The sequence below is a fragment of the Physella acuta genome, unplaced genomic scaffold (genome assembly GCF_028476545.2).
Source record: "Physella acuta isolate Inbredline_101_S28 unplaced genomic scaffold, ASM2847654v3 ptg000486l, whole genome shotgun sequence".
Lineage (NCBI taxonomy): Eukaryota > Metazoa > Mollusca > Gastropoda > Physidae > Physella > Physella acuta.
This window is the reverse complement of record NW_026732005.1, coordinates 467,501-485,327: the sequence shown is the minus strand read 5'-3', so window position 1 is coordinate 485,327 and position 17,827 is coordinate 467,501. Positions and strand designations below refer to the sequence as shown.

General features: G+C 43.6%; 2 protein-coding genes across 2 annotated transcripts in view; one reads left to right on the top strand and one right to left on the bottom strand.

Moving 5' to 3' along the window:
• Positions 1-609: 609 nt before the first annotated feature.
• Positions 610-5,714, top strand: LOC131944207 (muscarinic acetylcholine receptor M3-like). The gene is made up of 5 exons (XM_059304741.1): positions 610-825; positions 1,865-2,080; positions 2,565-2,698; positions 3,045-3,309; positions 3,877-5,714. The coding sequence occupies exons 1-5, from the start codon at positions 670-672 to the stop codon at positions 4,834-4,836; spliced, it is 1,731 nt and encodes a 576-aa protein (XP_059160724.1). The 5' UTR covers positions 610-669; the 3' UTR covers positions 4,837-5,714.
• A 767-nt stretch (positions 5,715-6,481) lies between these two features.
• The window catches only part of LOC131944203 (lamin-B2), a 16,645-nt gene continuing 5,299 nt past the window's right edge, over positions 6,482-17,827 (bottom strand). The window contains exons 6-13 of the mRNA XM_059304735.1: positions 17,298-17,455; positions 15,555-15,705; positions 14,283-14,429; positions 13,181-13,381; positions 10,624-10,778; positions 9,919-10,057; positions 7,972-8,205; positions 6,482-7,155 (exon numbers count right to left, since the gene is read on the bottom strand). Of these exons, the coding sequence (XP_059160718.1) occupies positions 6,832-7,155; positions 7,972-8,205; positions 9,919-10,057; positions 10,624-10,778; positions 13,181-13,381; positions 14,283-14,429; positions 15,555-15,705; positions 17,298-17,455 (1,509 nt within the window). The 3' untranslated portion in view covers positions 6,482-6,831. The remainder of the gene's footprint in view (positions 7,156-7,971; positions 8,206-9,918; positions 10,058-10,623; positions 10,779-13,180; positions 13,382-14,282; positions 14,430-15,554; positions 15,706-17,297; positions 17,456-17,827) is intronic.

The following is a 17,827-nucleotide window of genomic DNA, read 5'->3' as shown; positions in this document are numbered from 1 at the left end:
TTACAGTTGAAGTGAAAACTAAAAGCCTAATCTTATTTTTGATCAATAATTATTTCCATGTCTCCAATGACGCCCTTGGCGGGGGTCACATGACCAGCAATTAGCCGTGACATTCTCGCACATCCAGGGCAGCGCATGCGCAGAGAGGCGGTATAAAAACTTTTCCGACCGCTTTTGTAACCAGAACCGCTCACTCGACAGCTGCTTCGCTCATTGACTCACCAACTCCAGCAGACGACAGATGTGCGTCAACTCTGCTCTAGAAATATCTTCATTTACGCCGCTTCCAAACATTCCAAATTTTATTTACATTTAAAAAACTTCTTGGCGCCATTTTTGAAAAAAAAAACTAATTATCTTTTCAACTCTTCAAGATTTTTTAAAAAGTGGATTATTGCTACTTCACGTTTTGCTGAATTAAGATAAGACACATGTGCTGTGTAGGTTAGGTGTGTTGGACGAGAAACGTGTAGGTGCATTAGAGATTGTGTTCACGTTACGGACTAGATAAGGACACTCGAGTGTGCTGCGGTAACGGACTAAAGGACACACGACTGTGTCGCAGTAACGGACTAGCGAAGGACACACGACTGTGTCGCAGTAACGGACTAGCGAAGGACACACGACTGTGTCGCAGTAACGGACTAGCGAAGGACACACGATCGCAGGATGAGGCGACCGACCTCCGAGGAGCTGGACTGTCTAGTGTACAACACGACTGCCGGTCGTCTGCTGTGTCTGAACGATGTCAAGGCCAGGCTCTACCTGCCCGTCACTGTCTTCCTGGGGGTGCTCATCATCATCGGCACCATCGGCAACGCCACGGTACGTAGTGTCACGTTGTTGGCATTCTAGTGTCACGGTGTTTGTATTGTAGTATCACGTCGTTAGTTTTCTAATGTCACGTTGTTAGTATTCTAGTGTCACGGTGTTAGTATTGTAGGGTCACGTTTTTTAGTATTCTAGTGTCATGATGTTTTATTGTAGCGTCAATGTGTTAGTGTTCTGATGTCACGTTTTTAATATTCTAGAGTCAAGTTTGTAATATTCTAGAATCACGTTGTTAGTAATGCAGTGTCACGTTGTTAAAATTCTAATGTCAATATTTTATCCGTGTTGTATCACGTTATTAGCATTGCTATGTTACGTTGTTAGCTTTATAGTCACGTTGTTAGCTTTATAGAGTCACGTTGTTAGCTTTATAGAGTCACGTTGTTAGCTTTATAGAGTCACGTTGTTAGCTTTATAGAGTCACGTTGTTAGCTTTATAGAGTCACGTTGTTAGCCAGGCACTACCACGTTGTAAGCTTTGTTGTAAAGTACTATGTGGAGTTGATATTGATACAGATATCTATGATTTATATGGAAATCAGTTCTCGATTTTTTTTTAAATTTAGCGTAGCTTAAAACTAATTATTAAATGATCTAAGATGGAATTAGTAATTAATAAACATTTATTTGTGACAGCCACAAATCTTTATATGGGTTTCATTTAATCGAAAGAGAATTATTTTATTAACAAGGCAGCAGTTAACTGCCTTAAATTGTGATTATTTATTATCTATACCGTTCTTTGCTGTGCATGCCTAGTCTGTACGCTAGACTAATTTAGTTTACAAAAATTACTTCTGTATATGCCCTAGTTATGTAACAGCCGAATCAAACTATGAATGTATTACTGAGGCAGATCCCATATACGAGCCTAGTATACGAGCAGTAACGCATGCTTGATTCTACTCACAACACCCCGTCTAAAAATAGTTTATTGTTATGTCACGTGATCTGTCACCACGGCCGTGTTACAAATATTAAACAACAAAATCACGTGACCGCATACGTCATCCATCCATGTTGCCCTCCCCAGGTGTGCCTGGTGTACTGCAAGCGGAAGTCACGTGTCTCCTCCCACTACTTCATCCTCTACCTGGCCGCCCTTGACCTTGTGACCTGCGTCATCGGGATGCCGACGGAGATTGCCGACCTGGTGCTGCCCTACACGTTCGACTCGCCCTGGGCCTGCAAGATCCTGAGGTTCACTCACTCCAGTACCATCATCGCCAGCAGTACCATCCTCATAGAGGTCAGAGGTCACGCTTTGTTTTTAGTAGTACCATCCTCATAAATGTGGTCACACTTTATTTTAGTAGTACCATCCTCATAGGGGTCAGAGTTCACACTTTATTGAAGCTTTTTCTGTGTGTTTAAATTAGCCCCAACAATAAAGTTTAGTAGGCTTCAAGTACTTATTAGCAAGAGAAATTAAAACAATATGGAAGCTCTCCTTTCTATAAAATGTATCATTATATTGTATCTTTTTAAATGTATTATTATATAGTATCTTTTTAATAGTTTTAAACCAATTGTCTTGTCAAATATTTGATTAAAATATAACTATACAATACAAATATTTAGTTAATTAAAATTTAAATTCAAACTACTTGTTTAATCTTACAATATTAATAGTTGGAAAGTAAAGCATGCACCGCTTCATGTTTCTCAATACATAAACAATAAATTTTCTATATTATTATACATATAATTTATCCGTGTTTTTGTATGTACAGGTGGCCTTTGACCGTTACTACCGGATATGCCAGCTGGGCCGTCAGTTCACACCAAACAAGTCCCAGCTCCTGTGTATGGGAGCCGTAATTCTGGGCCTCGTCTGCTCCGGGCCTACGTTTATTCTCTTCGGCAAGTAAGTCAACCAAGTTACTTCCCTTATTTCGTCATTATGTAAGCATAGATCATTCTAGATTAAAACATCGTATAATTTTATTTTGTAGTTATTTTAACGTGAGGTGTGGACTATATTATCATCTGTCTTTTACTATATTTATTATTACTATTACCTTTATGATTTAGTATATATTAGTATTCGAGTTACTTGTAGAACTTAAATACAATTTTACGTAAATATGATTGTTAAAGAGCAAGATTAAATAGTTGTGTGTTGTATAAATCCAGAATAAATGTAACTTAAAATAACGGTCAATTATTAGCCCTGAATAATTAACTAATGAATTATAATCTCCCATCATTAGGAAAACCGTCATCAGGAACTTAAACGGGAACATCCTGAAGGGGAACGACTGTTCCACCGACGACTCGATGCGTCGGACCATCTACCCGACCATCTACTACGTGTTCCTGTTCTCCCTGTTCGGTATCACCGTCATGTTCTTCGCTGTGCTCTACTCCAAGATCGGGCTGACTATCCTGGGCAGGAAGCGCCTGCATATGGGGTCAGTGACCTCCACCACGTCCTCCAGTAAAGCCCTGCTCAGGACCGGCTCTAAGAAAGATGCGGTAAGTTGTCGACGTCTGCTGCGCCAGATTGCTAGTTCACGGTTTTCATTCAGTTGTAAATTTAATAATGACCTACTGACCTACTCACGTAATTGACTGATTAGATTACAGATTCCTGACTTAGTATTACATCATAGCCGCGGGAAAATGTGCGTTATCAATGGATGTGTTTAAATTTAGACATGATTATGATTTTAACTTGTAGGACACATTACACTAAAAACTGAAATACCATTCACAATTATGTATTGACTGAGGTTGATGCAACCTGACATTGCTAATGCTCATCCTACTATATGCATACCTTTATCTATTAAAGTGTAATATATTAACACAAAACACGCTTTTCAGTACAATTTCGACGTTCTTTTAACTTATTTAAGAGTGTTTACGACAACGATGATTTTAATGTTTTGTTTGGACAAAGACATATAGTCAAAGCTCAGTTTATTGTGTTTTATACTTTTAGCTGCTATATGTATATGTTAAGTGAATAGTAATTTCGTGATATAACAAATGAATGTCTCTATTGGGATCACCTTAACATGGTCTTGTTATTTCTTCCAGCCCTCAGAACAGCCGAGTTCTGACCTCTCTTCTGAGCAGGACGACGCCAACGGTGCTTCAACAGCCAGCGGCAACAGCAACCACAGTAACCACAGCAACAACAGCAGCGCCAGCGCCTGCAGTGTGGCCAGCACGTCCACATCATCAACCATCATCTCCACGCCTGTGTTCAGCAGCATCAGACGCCACGGCAAACGTCTGCGTCCTCTGGAAGACGGGGCACAGTGGGTGCACCCGGGCATCACTTACAAGCGCAACAGCGCCGGACTCAACATCATCACCAGCCTGCCCCTACCCCCCGCCATCATGCCAGACGTCGTCATAGAAACCCCCAACCCCAGCGTGACTCTTGACGTCATCAACAACAACGAAGAAAACGCTCACAATTGTAATAAAACGGAACCCGGACTTCCGACCAATCAAATCACACCTGTCATCGAAGGCTCCGCCTTGACACGAACACCAAGCCGGAAAAACGGCCGGACCCGGTTTTTCTACCGCAACTTTCACCACCAGACCCACCAACACCCCGTGGACACGACGGACGACGAGGACAGCGTGGCCCACGGGCAAGGCGACCACAAGCACCAGCAGAGTCTCAAAGACCGCATCAACCAGCGCAACACCCAGCGACAGCTACGCGTGGGGAAGACCACCACGGTCCTCTTCGCCGTGACCTTGGCCTACATCCTCAGCTTCCTGCCGTACCTGACGGTCATGGTGCTCCGGAGCGTCATCCGTGACCTTGAGGAGAACCTCAGCCCAGTGGGGGAGCTGGCCTACAAACTCTGCGTCAAGTCGTTCTTCATCAACAACGCCATCAACCCCCTCATCTACAGCTTTCTCAACCAGACGTTCAGGCAAGACGCCAAGCTCATGCTCAGCAAGTGTTGCGGCAGGAGAAACAACTTCACATCCAGGCCACGGGTTCGGGCCCAGCACACACCAGAGGCAGTGTAAGCGTTGACAACATCCTCCACAAACACTAAAATATTCCGGACGAAACAATCAGTCAAATACTGCCTAAAAGCAGATGTCTCATACGCTTGATTTGCCACGAAGCAAAGAACAAAGATACCTCACTCGCTTAATAAACAAATAACAATGACAATAAACACGGGTACATTGGATATTTTGTTACTTGACATATATATAGTGCCAGATTACCGTAAAGTATGATGATAAACTGACATTACCTGGTCTAATTATGCTAATCACTATGGTATCAATATACCAATGACATGCATAAGGTTCCAGTGAAACGAATAACACGCCAGGTATACAAATGACATGCATTTGATTCCAAATAAGGAATATGGTGTCATATAAACCACATGCAAATGGTGCTAAATAAACTACTGATGTACCAGATATACACAACACAAGTTCAAAGATCTGATTTGTTGCAGAGACTATTATTTGAGCCGAGTAACACATGCGTTTATCGTGTATCGCTGTGATTAATGTGTGAGTTGGGTAGGTAGTATGATAGTTTGGTCGCTACATGTTTCCTGCTTCTGATATTATATTTAGTTCTGGTATTTAGTGTAACCTTTTCGTCACTAGCGCAACTGGTTTTGCTGCTAGGGGCGTGTGAGTAGATTAACTAGTCTGCTGTTTGTTCTAGTGGTGTATGCTGCAGTGTTATTATAACGAAATGGTGTGTATGCTGTGGTGTTATTACAAGGAAGTGTTGTGTGTGCTTTAATGTAATGTATGCTCTAAGAATGAGCAGCTTTTAACTACCATGTATTTGATTGTACAAAGCTGTAAGAAAGTGAGAGTTGTATTTTGATGAAATCTTATATGAATGATAATGTCAATACGCTAATGTTATTGTATTTAATAAATGTTTATACTCTCAGTTAAAAGCTTGCGTTGTTTTCTTTCCTAACTGACCTATGAGGGAGAAGTAAAAAATATAATAATCGTCTACGACAAATTGAGATAATTATTTTTTTATAGAGTTTAAACATAAGTAAACATGAAGTAAGTTGACTTTTTGAACCTGGTGCAACTTCTGGCAGATGAAGTATTCACCTGTTTCAACGACGACGGTATATGAAGGGATAGTGTGGTTCGCACTTTGCCCAGCCGTCTTAATATTCTATAACTTAATGCAGGTACCCATCAGAACTGGGTGGACTTAATGGCGTTCTGCTGACTCAAAAGGTTCAAACTTAAGACGACCACGCCGTCCCTCGAGTAAACAGGCACTAATAAGTCGATGGAAAACTTTTTATACTAGAGAGCAAACACTTTTTTTCTATACAGCTTTTTAAAGACTTATCCGCATATATGTTTCTATAAAAACATGTGTGGGAAAATCTTGGTAACTATAACAACGGCGGCCATCTTGAAAAAAAACCCCTCTTCGTAGGATTTCCACCATTCATAAGAATTATATTTTGAGCCCAATAAACAATTAATTCATAATCTTCTACCATATTTAGCGTTAGTCAGCTAAAAATTTAAGTGCAGATCTACAAAGTAATTTATTATCAATTTTCAAATTGTAAGTCCGTTAAAAACACTAAATTTAATGTCCCAAAATTTCCCAAACGAGCTGTATAGTAAATAAATAAAATGAAAACTTCTAAAAATAAAATAAAAGTTTATTTAGTATAAAAAGCATATATATTATATATAATTATAATAAGTACGAAACTATAAAAACGTCGCGTCCTTTGGTCCTTCAACGTGAATGGTGTAAAGTCGACAAAATCATGCTGGTCTAAAACTGGAACATTGTAGAAGAATTTGGCTTTAGTAAACAAAACAAAGAAAACGTCAACTAGAGTGGCGCAAAGATTGCTGGCGAACAGATTTGGCGCCAAGATGATGTAACACACGGAGTTGTGAGACGGGGGGACCCAGTACCAAGCAGGGAGACTAGTCTAGGACCGCCCCACCCCCCTGCCTCACCCCAGCAGCACCAACGTTCTCCCACACAGCTTACATACAGTGGCAGTTATCTTTGTCGTGGCTAATCGTGGGGCGTGGCTTGCTAGTGCCAGCGTCAGACGCGGGGTTGCTCTTAACTGACGTGTCTTCTGACGCCGCATTGTTGGGGGCGGGCGTCTGGGTGCTGGAGTCCTTGGGGGCGGGCGTCTGGGTGCTGGAGTCCTTGGGGGTGGGCGTCTGGGTGCTGGAGTCCTGGGGGGTGGGCGTCTGGGTGCTTGAGTCCTGGGGGGTGCTGGCCTTGACCTGGGTGCAGGACGGTCGTGCCGAGAGTCTGGGGCGTTTGACGTCATCATAGCTGTTGACGTCACACTTGGCCTGCAAAGTTAAAATGTATAACAACTGCTAAACAAATTATGTTTTATTAAATCTATAATAATGACCTAATCCACCCCCCATCCCCTTATCTGCTACTGACCATCCCCTTACCTGTAGATGACCATCCCCTGACCTGCAACTACCATCCCCCATCGCCTTACCTGCAACTGACCATCCCCTTACCTGCAACTGACCATCCCCTTACCTGCAACTGACCATCCCCTTACCTGCAACTGACCATCCCCCATCCCCTTACCTGCAACTGACCATCCCCTTACCTGCAACTGACCATCCCCTTACCTGCAACTGACCATCCCCCATCCCCTGACCTGCAACTGACCATCCCCTTACCTGCAACTGACCATCCCCTTACCTGCAACTGACCATCCCCTTACCTGCAACTGACCATCCCCTTACCTGCAACTGACCATCCCCCATCCCCTTACCTGCAACTGACCATCCCCTTACCTGCAACTGACCATCCCCTTACCTGCAACTGACCATCCCCCATCCCCTGACCTGCAACTGACCATCCCCTTACCTGCAACTGACCATCCCCTTACCTGCAACTGACCATCCCCTGACCTGCAACTGACCATCCCCCATCCCCTGACCTGCAACTGACCATCCCCTTACCTGCAACTGACCATCCCCTTACCTGCAACTGACCATCCCCCATCCTCTGACCTGTAACTACCATCCCCCATCCCCTGACCTGCAACTGACCATCCCCTTACCTGCAACTGACCATCCCCCATCCTCTGACCTGTAACTACCATCTCCCATCCCCTGACCTGCAACTGACCATCCCCTTACCTGCAACTGACCATCCCCATCCTCTAGCCTGAGCTTGACCATCTGATCCACCACCAGCCACATCTTGTCGGCCATGGAGATGTGCTTGCCCTGCTTGAGTTTCTCGTCAGCCGCCACCACCAGACTGCTACAGCTGGCCACCTCTCCCCTGCCCACAGACCTGGCGTCACAGCTCCAGATAGTCAGCTGCTCCTGGCTGGCCAGCTTGGTGCTTTTCGTGATGCAGAACGTCACCTGTGGGCAGTAGAGGGCAGTAGAGGGCATTAGAGGGCATTAGAGGGCAATAGAGGGCAGTACCGGGCATTAGTGGGCAGTAGTGGGCAGTAGAGGGCAGTAGAGGGAAGTAGAGAGCATTCGATGGCAGTAGAGGGAAATAGAGGGCATTAGATGGCAGTAGAGGGTAGTAGAGGGCAGTACAGGGCAGTAAAGGTCAGTACATGGCAGTACATGGCAGTACAGGGCAGTAAAGGGCAGTACATGGCAGTATAGGGCAGTAAAGGGCAGTAGAGAGCAGTAGAGGGCAGTACAGGGCAGTACAGGGCAGTACAGGACATTACAGGGCAGTAAAGGGCAGTACATGGCAGTACATGGCAGTATAGGGCAGTATAGGGCAGTAGATAGCAGTAGAGGGCAGTAGAGAGCAGTAGAAGGAAGTACAGGGCAGTAAAGGGCAGTACAGGGCAGTACAGGGCAATAGAGAGCAGTAGAGGGCAGGAGAGAGCAGTAGAGGGTAGTAGAGGGCAGTACAGGGCAGTACAGGGCAGTACATTGCAGTAGAGGGCAGCAGTTACACACTGGCATTCACTGGCAAAGTGACACAGATTAGCGTTTTTCAAAACAATGATGACCGCAAAGGTCAGTCGAAATTTTGTTAGGCTGCCAATAGGTCAAAAATAGGTCAAACCGAAAGGATAAAATGTAGAATAAATAAAATAACCATTGTTCAAGAAGCTCCAAGATGTAGTAACCAATCGAATCGCTCAACCAATTAGAAACAAGCTGACCGGTCACGTGTGAAGGTCAGCGGGTCAATGAAGATTTAGCATGCAGTTGGACATAAACAATGCTAAGAGCCAATCGAGTTAAGCCTCAATTTTGTTAGTCTATTTCAGGGGTCAACTACGGCCCGCAGGCCGGATGCGGCCCGCGAGGTCCTCTCATCCGGCCCGCAATGATATTTTTGATCACGGAAAAAATGTTTGTTGGAGGTGGCTGGGGAACTTTGCCCAGAAAATTCTTATCAATTTGAAAATGTATGTTTGGTGCAAATACCATTGTCTGTGGTGGTGCAGACATTGGTGAAAACATCGTGACTCAAATAGCGAAAAATGCAAACAAGTTTCGCCATTTTTCAATTGCAATGGATGAGTCGCTGGACAGCTGTTCCATCTCTCAACTACTTGTGTGCATTACAGGTGTGGATGAAGACATGAACATAACACAAGAGCTGGCTTCCATACATATTATGTATGGCACTGTTACCAAAGAGGATATATTCAATGAGTTGAAAAATACATTAGCTGATTATAGCTTGGACTGGACTAACCTCAATTGCCTGACTTTGATAGAGAAAAGTAAAAGCGTGGCATAAAGAAAGGCTATGTTGGACAAGCGAATTAGAAAAACATTCTAGAACCAACGTTCCTGCACTGTATTATTTACCAGCAAGCTTTGTGTGCTAAATATATGGACATTAGCTGTGTACTGAATCCTGTGCTGAAAATGTGAATTTATAAGGCCACATGGGCTCAATTATAGATAGTTCAGAGACATGTCGAAAGAAACAAACACAGAATCGCAAGAGATGCCTGAAAGAAACTGGCCCCGAACTGATATTTGATAGTTTATGCGGCCCTTGGGCTGATAAGTTTGGAGACCCCTGGTCTATCCAATACTTTCCAGGTCTACCTGAACCAATCAAATCGCAGCGTCTGCTGCTCGCCTTACCGTTTCGTTTTGCTGGTTGGTCTGTTGCAGGCTCCATAGACACAGGTCAGCTGGGTGGTTAGTCTGGTTGACCAGTGTGACGTACATGCCCCAGGGGTCAATGTCCAGGATGTTTATGCCCAAGCTGAACTCATTGATCCTGCAAGCGTTCAAATATCGATTAAATGCTCAATCGATGTCAGGTAGACGTCAGATACAACTATCGATTAATGGTGTAATATGTGATGAACTGTCATGTATTGTGTCAGGTGAAATTTCCAGGTGTGAGGAAGGTAAAATGTCTAAAGTCAAGATTAAACTCATAAAAAATAAAAAGTAATATTCAGCATAATGTCATATGAAATGTTATATGAAATGTCATTTGAAATGTCATTTGCAATGTCATTTGCAATGTAATTTGAAACGTCATTTGAAATGTCATTTAAAATGGCATTTGAAATGTATGGTCGAATGTCAGTGAAAATTTCATTTAACCAGAAATGTAAAATGTAATTTAAAAAAAATTTCCAAATGTCAAATGAAATGTAAAATTGTATTAAACCATAAATGTCAAATGCAATTTAAAATGTTGTGACGAACGTCAGGTGTAATATAAAATGTTGTGCCAAATGTCAGGTGTAATATAAAATGTTGTGTCAAATGTCATATGTTACGCCAGGTGAAACAGCAAGCACCGTGTCAGGTAAAAGTGCTGTAGTTCCACACCTGAAGATGTGCTGCCGTCCAGTGTTGGTGCCAGACATGTTGTCGATGGCCCATGGTGGTGGTGGCGTGTCATCGACCTCACTCCACTTCCTCTTCCCCGTTGGAGATCTCAAACCGCCGACTTTGTTGATCCTGTACGACAGGTAGGTGGGGCTCTGGAATAACAGGCAGTTAGTTATGTTAGACAAATGCTAATTAACTCTAAACATACACAGTTAGTTATCTAAGACAAACGCTAATTAAATCTAAATATGGGCAGTTAATTTTATAAGACTAACACTAATTAAATCTAAACATACACAGTTAATTATATAAGACAAACGCTAATTAAATCTAAACATACACAGTTAATTGTATAAGACTAACACTAATTAAATATAAACATATACAGTTAATTATATAAGACAAACGCTAATTAAATCTAAATATAGAAAGTTAATTATGTAAGACAAACGCTAATTAACTCTAAAGATACACAGTTAATTATATAAGACTAACACTAATTAAATCTAAACATGCATAGTTAATAATATAAGACAAACGCTAATTAAATCTAAATATAGGAAGTTAATTATGTAAGACAAACGCTAATTAAATCTTAACATATGTTAATTATATAAGACAAACACTAATTAAACCTAAACATGCACAGTTAATTATATAAGACAAACGCTAATTAAATTTAAATATAGGAAGTTAATTATGTAAGACAAACGCTAATTGAATCTTAACATATGCAGTTAATTATATAAGACAAACACTAATTAAACCTAAACATGCACAGTTAATTATATTTGACAAACGCTAATTAAATTTAAATATAGGAAGTTAATTATGTAAGACAAACGCTAATTAAATCTTAACATATGCAGTTAATTATATAAGACAAACACTAATTAAATCTAAACATAGGAAGTTAATCAGTGGAACACGATCACTAATTTATGATGCTTTATATGTATTTCTAAAGCTATAAACAGATATCAAAGTATTGTGATCAGACATGAGGATCGAACTGGTGATTATTAAGAAAGCTGTAGCCCATTCGATCACTCGACCGAGTCTCTCCCCACCACAACAAACGTGAGCATGTGATCAGTGAGGCACTAGGACCGACTCCGAGCTTGACCAAAACATCAAGACAATGTTTCAGACAGGAGACATTTTGGTGTAGTCTAGCTCAGGGTAAGACATGAAACAATAGAAGACAGTAACAACGTCATCATTCATTCAGTGATCTAAAGGTCACCATTCATTCAGTGATCTAAAGGTCACCATTCATACAGTGACCTAAATGTCACCATTTATCCAGTGGACATTAGGTCACAATTTATCCAGGGGCAATTGAGACATAATTTATCAAGGACAATCACAACACCATTTACCCAATGATAATCACAACACCATTTACCCAATGATCATCACGACACCGTCTATCCAACACAACAAGGACACTTCATCCAGTGACCACCCAGACACCATTAAGCACCAACCTCCCGATCATCCAGCGACCACCCAGACACCATTAAGCACCAACCTCCCGATCATCCAGCGACCACCCAGACACCATCGAGCACCAACCTCCCGACACTTCATCCAGCGACCACCCAGACACCATTGAGCACCAACCTCCCGACACTTCATCCAGCTACCACTAAGACACCATTGAGCACCAACCTCCCGACACTTCATCCAGCGACCACTAAGACACCTTTGAGCAACAACCTCCCGACACTTCATCCAGCGACCACCCAGACACCATTAAGCACCAACCTCCCGATCATCCAGCGACCACCCAGACACCATTGAGCACCAACCTCCCGACACTTCATCCAGCGACCACTAAGACACCTTTGAGCAACAACCTCCCGACACTTCATCCAGCGACCACCCAGACACCATTAAGCACCAACCTCCCGATCATCCAGCGACCACCCAGACACCATTGAGCACCAACCTCCCGATCATCCAGCGACCACTAAGACACCATTGAGCACCAACCTCCCGACACGTCATCCAGCGACCACTAAGACACCATTGAGCACCAACCTCCCGATCATCCAGCGACCACCCAGACACCATTGAGCACCAACCTCCCGATCATCCAGCGACCACTAAGACACCATTGAGCACCAACCTCCCGACACTTCATCCAGCGACCACTAAGACACCATTGAGCACCAACCTCCCGATCATCCAGCCACCACTAAGACACCATTGAGCACCAACCTCCCGATCATCCAGCCACCACTAAGACACCATTGAGCACCAACCTCCCGATCATCCAGCCACCACTAAGACACCATTGAGCACCAACCTCCCGACACTTCATCCAGCGACCACTAAGACACCATTGAGCACCAACCTCCCGACTATTCATCCAGCGACCACTAAGACACCATTGAGCACCAACCTCCCGACTATTCATCCAGCGACCACTAAGACACCATTGAGCACCAACCTCCCGACTATTCATCCAGCGACCACTAAGACACCATTGAGCACCAACCTCCCGACACGTCATCCAGCGACCACTAAGACACCATTGAGCACCAACCTCCCGAGTGTCCACTATCTGCCTGTAGGTGCTAATCTCAGCCTCCATCCTACAGTTAGCCAGCTCTACTTCCTCCAACTCCTGCCTGATCTCGCTGAGCTCCTGAGTCAGCAGCGCCACCTCGCGTTGGGTCGAGCACCTCTCCCTCTCGAACGATTCCTTGAGCTCCTTCATGTGATCCCTTGTGTCCTGGAGCTGAACCTGGGGGGGGGGGGGGGGGGGTGGGGGTAAGGTGGAAACGTTGGTGGATGTTTGCTATGTTGGATGTAAGCATTGGTGGGTGGTAGCTATGGTGGATGTAAAATTTGGTGGATGTAAAATTTGGTGGATGTTAGCTATAGTGAATGTAAGCTACAGTGGATGTAAACTTTAGTGGATGTAAGCTATAGCGGATGTAAACTTTGGTGGATGTTAGCTATAGTGAATGTAAGCTACAGTGGATGTAAACTTTAGTGGATGTAAGCTATAGCGGATGTAAAATTTGGTGGATGTTAACTATGGTGGATGTAAAATTTGGTGGGTGTTAGCTATAGTGAATGGAAGCTACGGTGGATGTAAACTTTGGTGGATGTAAGCTATAGTGGATGTAAACTTTGGTGATTCTAAAGTTTGGTTAATGTCAAAAAGCCATCAGTGAAATGAGAAAAAGCACTCAACCGATTTGTTTGTATTGGAAGGATAAACACAAGGGATGTAAATAAGAGACGGGTAGATTCAGTGGACAGCAAAGGGACATAACACTACAGAAGGGAAATAACTCTTGTGTAACACATCATAAAGGGACAAAACTCATACAACATCAGAAGGGACTTAACTAACGTATAACACACCATAAGGGACAAAACTCACGTGTAACAAAAGGGACAAAAGTGGTATATAACACATCATAAGGGACAAAACTGTTGTTTAACAATGTATTAAGGGACAAAACTCGTGTATAACATATCATAAGGGACAAAACTACATAACATCTGCGAGACTACGTCGGGACAAAAACTCCTCCACGACAGATCACAAAGGAAAACGCAGAAGGGGGGACAACTCCTCCACAACACATCACAAAGGAAAACGCAGGGAGACAACTCCTACACGAGCGACTCACATCCAGGGAGGAATTCTCCGCCTTGTAGTGGGTCACGCTGTCACGTAGCGTGCTGTTCTCATCCTTGACGTGTTTGATGTCACGTCGCAGCGTGGCCAGGTCGTTTTGGGCCGTCTCACACCTGGTTCTCCAGTCGTTCAGTTTGTTCTGGGGGTCAGTAGGTCAGGGTTAGGGTCAGGGTTAGGGTCAGGGTTAGGGTTAGGGTTAAGGTCAGGGTTAGGGTTGGTCAGAGTAGGCGGTTACAGTAAAGGGTTTAGTTAGGGGATATGATATGATGTGTTCAGCTCAGTGACTCACCTGATATGATGTGTTCAGCTCAGTGACTCACCTGATATGATGTGTTCAGCTCAGTGACTCACCTGATATGATGTGTTCAGCTCAGTGACTCACCTGATATGATGTGTTCAGCTCAGTGACTCACCTGATATGATGTGTTCAGCTCAGTGACTCACCTGATATGATGTGTTCAGCTCAGTGACTCACCTGATATGATGTGTTCAGCTCAGAGACTCACCTGATATGATGTGTTCAGCTCAGTGACTCACCTGATATGATGTGTTCAGCTCAGTGACTCACCTGATATGATGTGTTCAGCTCAGTGACTCAGTGACTCACCTGATATGATGTGTTCAGCTCAGTGACTCACCTGATACGATGTGTTCCGCTCAGTCCTCAGTGACTCAGTGACTCCAGTGACTCACCTGATATGATGTGTTCAGCTCAGTGACTCACCTGATATGATGTGCTCAGCTCAGTGACTCACCTGATATGATGTGTTCAGCTCAGTGACTCACCTGATATGATGTGCTCAGCTCAGTGACTCACCTGATATGATGTGTTCAGCTCAGTGACTCACCTGATATGATGTGCTCAGCTCAGTGACTCACCTGATATGATGTGTTCAGCTCAGTCCTCAGTGACTCCAGTGACTCCAGTGACTCACCTGATACGATGTGTTCAGCTCAGTCCTCAGTGACTCAGTGACTCCAGTGACTCACCTGATATGATGTGTTCAGCTCAGTGACTCACCTGATATGATGTGTTCAGCTCAGTGACTCACCTGATATGATGTGTTCAGCTCAGTGACTCACCTGATATAATGTGCTCAGCTCAGTGACTCACCTGATATGATGTGCTCAGCTCAGTGACTCACCTGATATAATGTGCTCAGCTCAGTGACTCACCTGATATGATGTGCTCAGCTCAGTGACTCAGTGACTCACCTGATATGATGTGTTCAGCTCAGTGACTCCAGTGACTCCAGTGACTCACCTGGTATGATGTGTTCAGCTCAGTCCTCAGTGACTCCATTTGTCTGGCGTGTTGCTCCTGCACGGTGACCACCGCCTCGTTGACCAGTGAGTCATAGCCCTCCCCCACCTCCTCCAGCCTCTTGTCTGGCGTCTGCACGTGCTGGTTAAACCTAGACAGCAAGCATATAACATTTGGTTAAACCTAGACAGCAAGCATATAACATTTGGTTAAACCTAGACAGCAAGCAATAAACATTTGGTTAAACCTAGACAGCAAGCATATAACATTTGGTTAAACCTAGACAGCAAGCATATAACATTTGGTTAAACCTAGACAGCAAGCATATAACATTTGGTTAAACCTAGACAGCAAGCATATAACATTTGGTTAAACCTAGACATCAAGCATATAACATTTGGTTAAACCTAGACATCAAGCATATAACATTTGGTTAATCCTAGCATTTGGTTAAACCTAGACATCAAGCATATAACATTTGGTTAAACCTAGACAGCAAGCATATAACATTTGGTTAAACCTAGAAATCGGGTACATAATACTCAGCTAACAAGAAGAACCTAGGGTATACAGTCTTGGCAAGAGAAATAACTCAAATATTTCATGTTCTCACCTGATAACCTCCCTTGTTAACTTTTTCTATTATCAGATAAGAAGAACTATACAATATCTATGATTTCCACAATCAAAAGTTTTCAAGCAGGGCATATTCACAGATCCACCTATGGCCTATCTTGAGGAAACTCAACTATAAACCTTTAAACAATTAACCAACGTTCTATACATAATCTTAAGCCCAACCCTGAACTCTAACCTAAAAGTTTTCAAGAATTCACACCAATACTTCTCTTGATACAAAATATTGAGCACAGCTGAAAGGCCCACCATGGGTATTATAGATATCAGAAATGTGATATACATATTTAAGGCTACACTTACGGAGCTACAGTTAATAGAAGGGCTTCACTTACGTGTCAAGGGCAGAGTTTCTTCCAGGCATCTCTTCGGGGGGGGGGGGGGGCTTTGCCCCCCCCCGAAAAATTTTTACCGCCCCCCCCCCCGAACGAAATGAAATTTATAGAATTTATATAGAAAATATATACTTTTAACAGTGTCCGCCCCCCCGAAGAAAGTTTACCGCCCCCCCCCCCCCCGAAGATTTCAAGTGCCCCCCCCCCCCCGGAGAAAAATGTCTGGAAGAAACACTGGTCAAGGGCTAATCTATAAGGGCTACACCTGTGATGTCACAACTAATCTAAGAGGACTACAAGTCTGATGGTACAGCTAATCTCAAAGGGCTACACGATTGATGGTACAGCTAATATAAAAGGGCTACTCCTGTGACGGTGCAGCTGATATAAAAGGGCTACACCTTTGATGGTACGGCTAATATAAAAGAGCTACACCTGTGATGGTACAGCTAATATAAAAGGGCTACACCTGTGATGGTACAGCTAATATAAAAGGGCTACACTTGTGATGGTATGGCTAATATAAAAGGGCTACACCTTTGATGGTACGGCTAATCTATAAGGGCTACACCTGTGATGGTACAGCTAATATAAAAGGGCTACACCTGTGATGGTACGGCTAATATAAAAGGGCTACACCCTTGATGGTACGGCTAATACAAAAGGGCTACACCTGTGATGGTACGGCTAATCTATAAGGGCTACACCTGTGATGGAACAGCTAATCTATAAGGGCTACACCTGTGATGGTACGGCTAATCGCTGCCCCCACCTGGCCTGCTCCAGCTCCTTGAGGTACATGTCCTTGTTGACCTTGACCTGCTCCTCCAGCCGGTGGCTCGTACGTTTCTGCTTCAGCAGCTCCAAGGTCAACCTCTTGGCGTCCCCCCAGCTCTCGTGTAGGTCTTTTGTCTTTTCCTCAAGCTCGTCCTGGGGATACACGAGACAGTGGGCTGAATACACGAGACACAAGACATTTGGACATGAGACACAAGACACTTGGACACACAAGACACAATACAGTGGGCTGAATACACGAGACACAAGACACTTGGACACACGAGACACAAGACACTTGGACACACGAGACACAAGACACTTGGACACACAAGACACAAGACAGTGGGCTAAATACACGAGACACAAGACACTTGGACACACAAGACACAAGACAGTGGGCTGAATACACGAGACACAAGACACATGGACACACAAGACACAAGACACCTGGACACACGACACGAGACAGTTGGCTTAATACACGAGACACAAGACACATGGACACACAAGACACAAGACACC

What these genes read in the sequence shown, in the direction of transcription:
- LOC131944207 (XM_059304741.1), top strand. Translation starts at nt 670, where the DNA reads ATGAGGCGACCGACCTCCGAGGAGCTGGACTGTCTAGTGTACAACACG. An exon ending in ACGTTTATTCTCTTCGGCAA is followed by an intron (nt 2,699 to 3,044) that starts GTAAGTCAACCA and finishes TCCCATCATTAG; the next exon opens with GAAAACCGTCATCAGGAACT. An exon ending in CCGGCTCTAAGAAAGATGCG is followed by an intron (nt 3,310 to 3,876) that starts GTAAGTTGTCGA and finishes TATTTCTTCCAG; the next exon opens with CCCTCAGAACAGCCGAGTTC.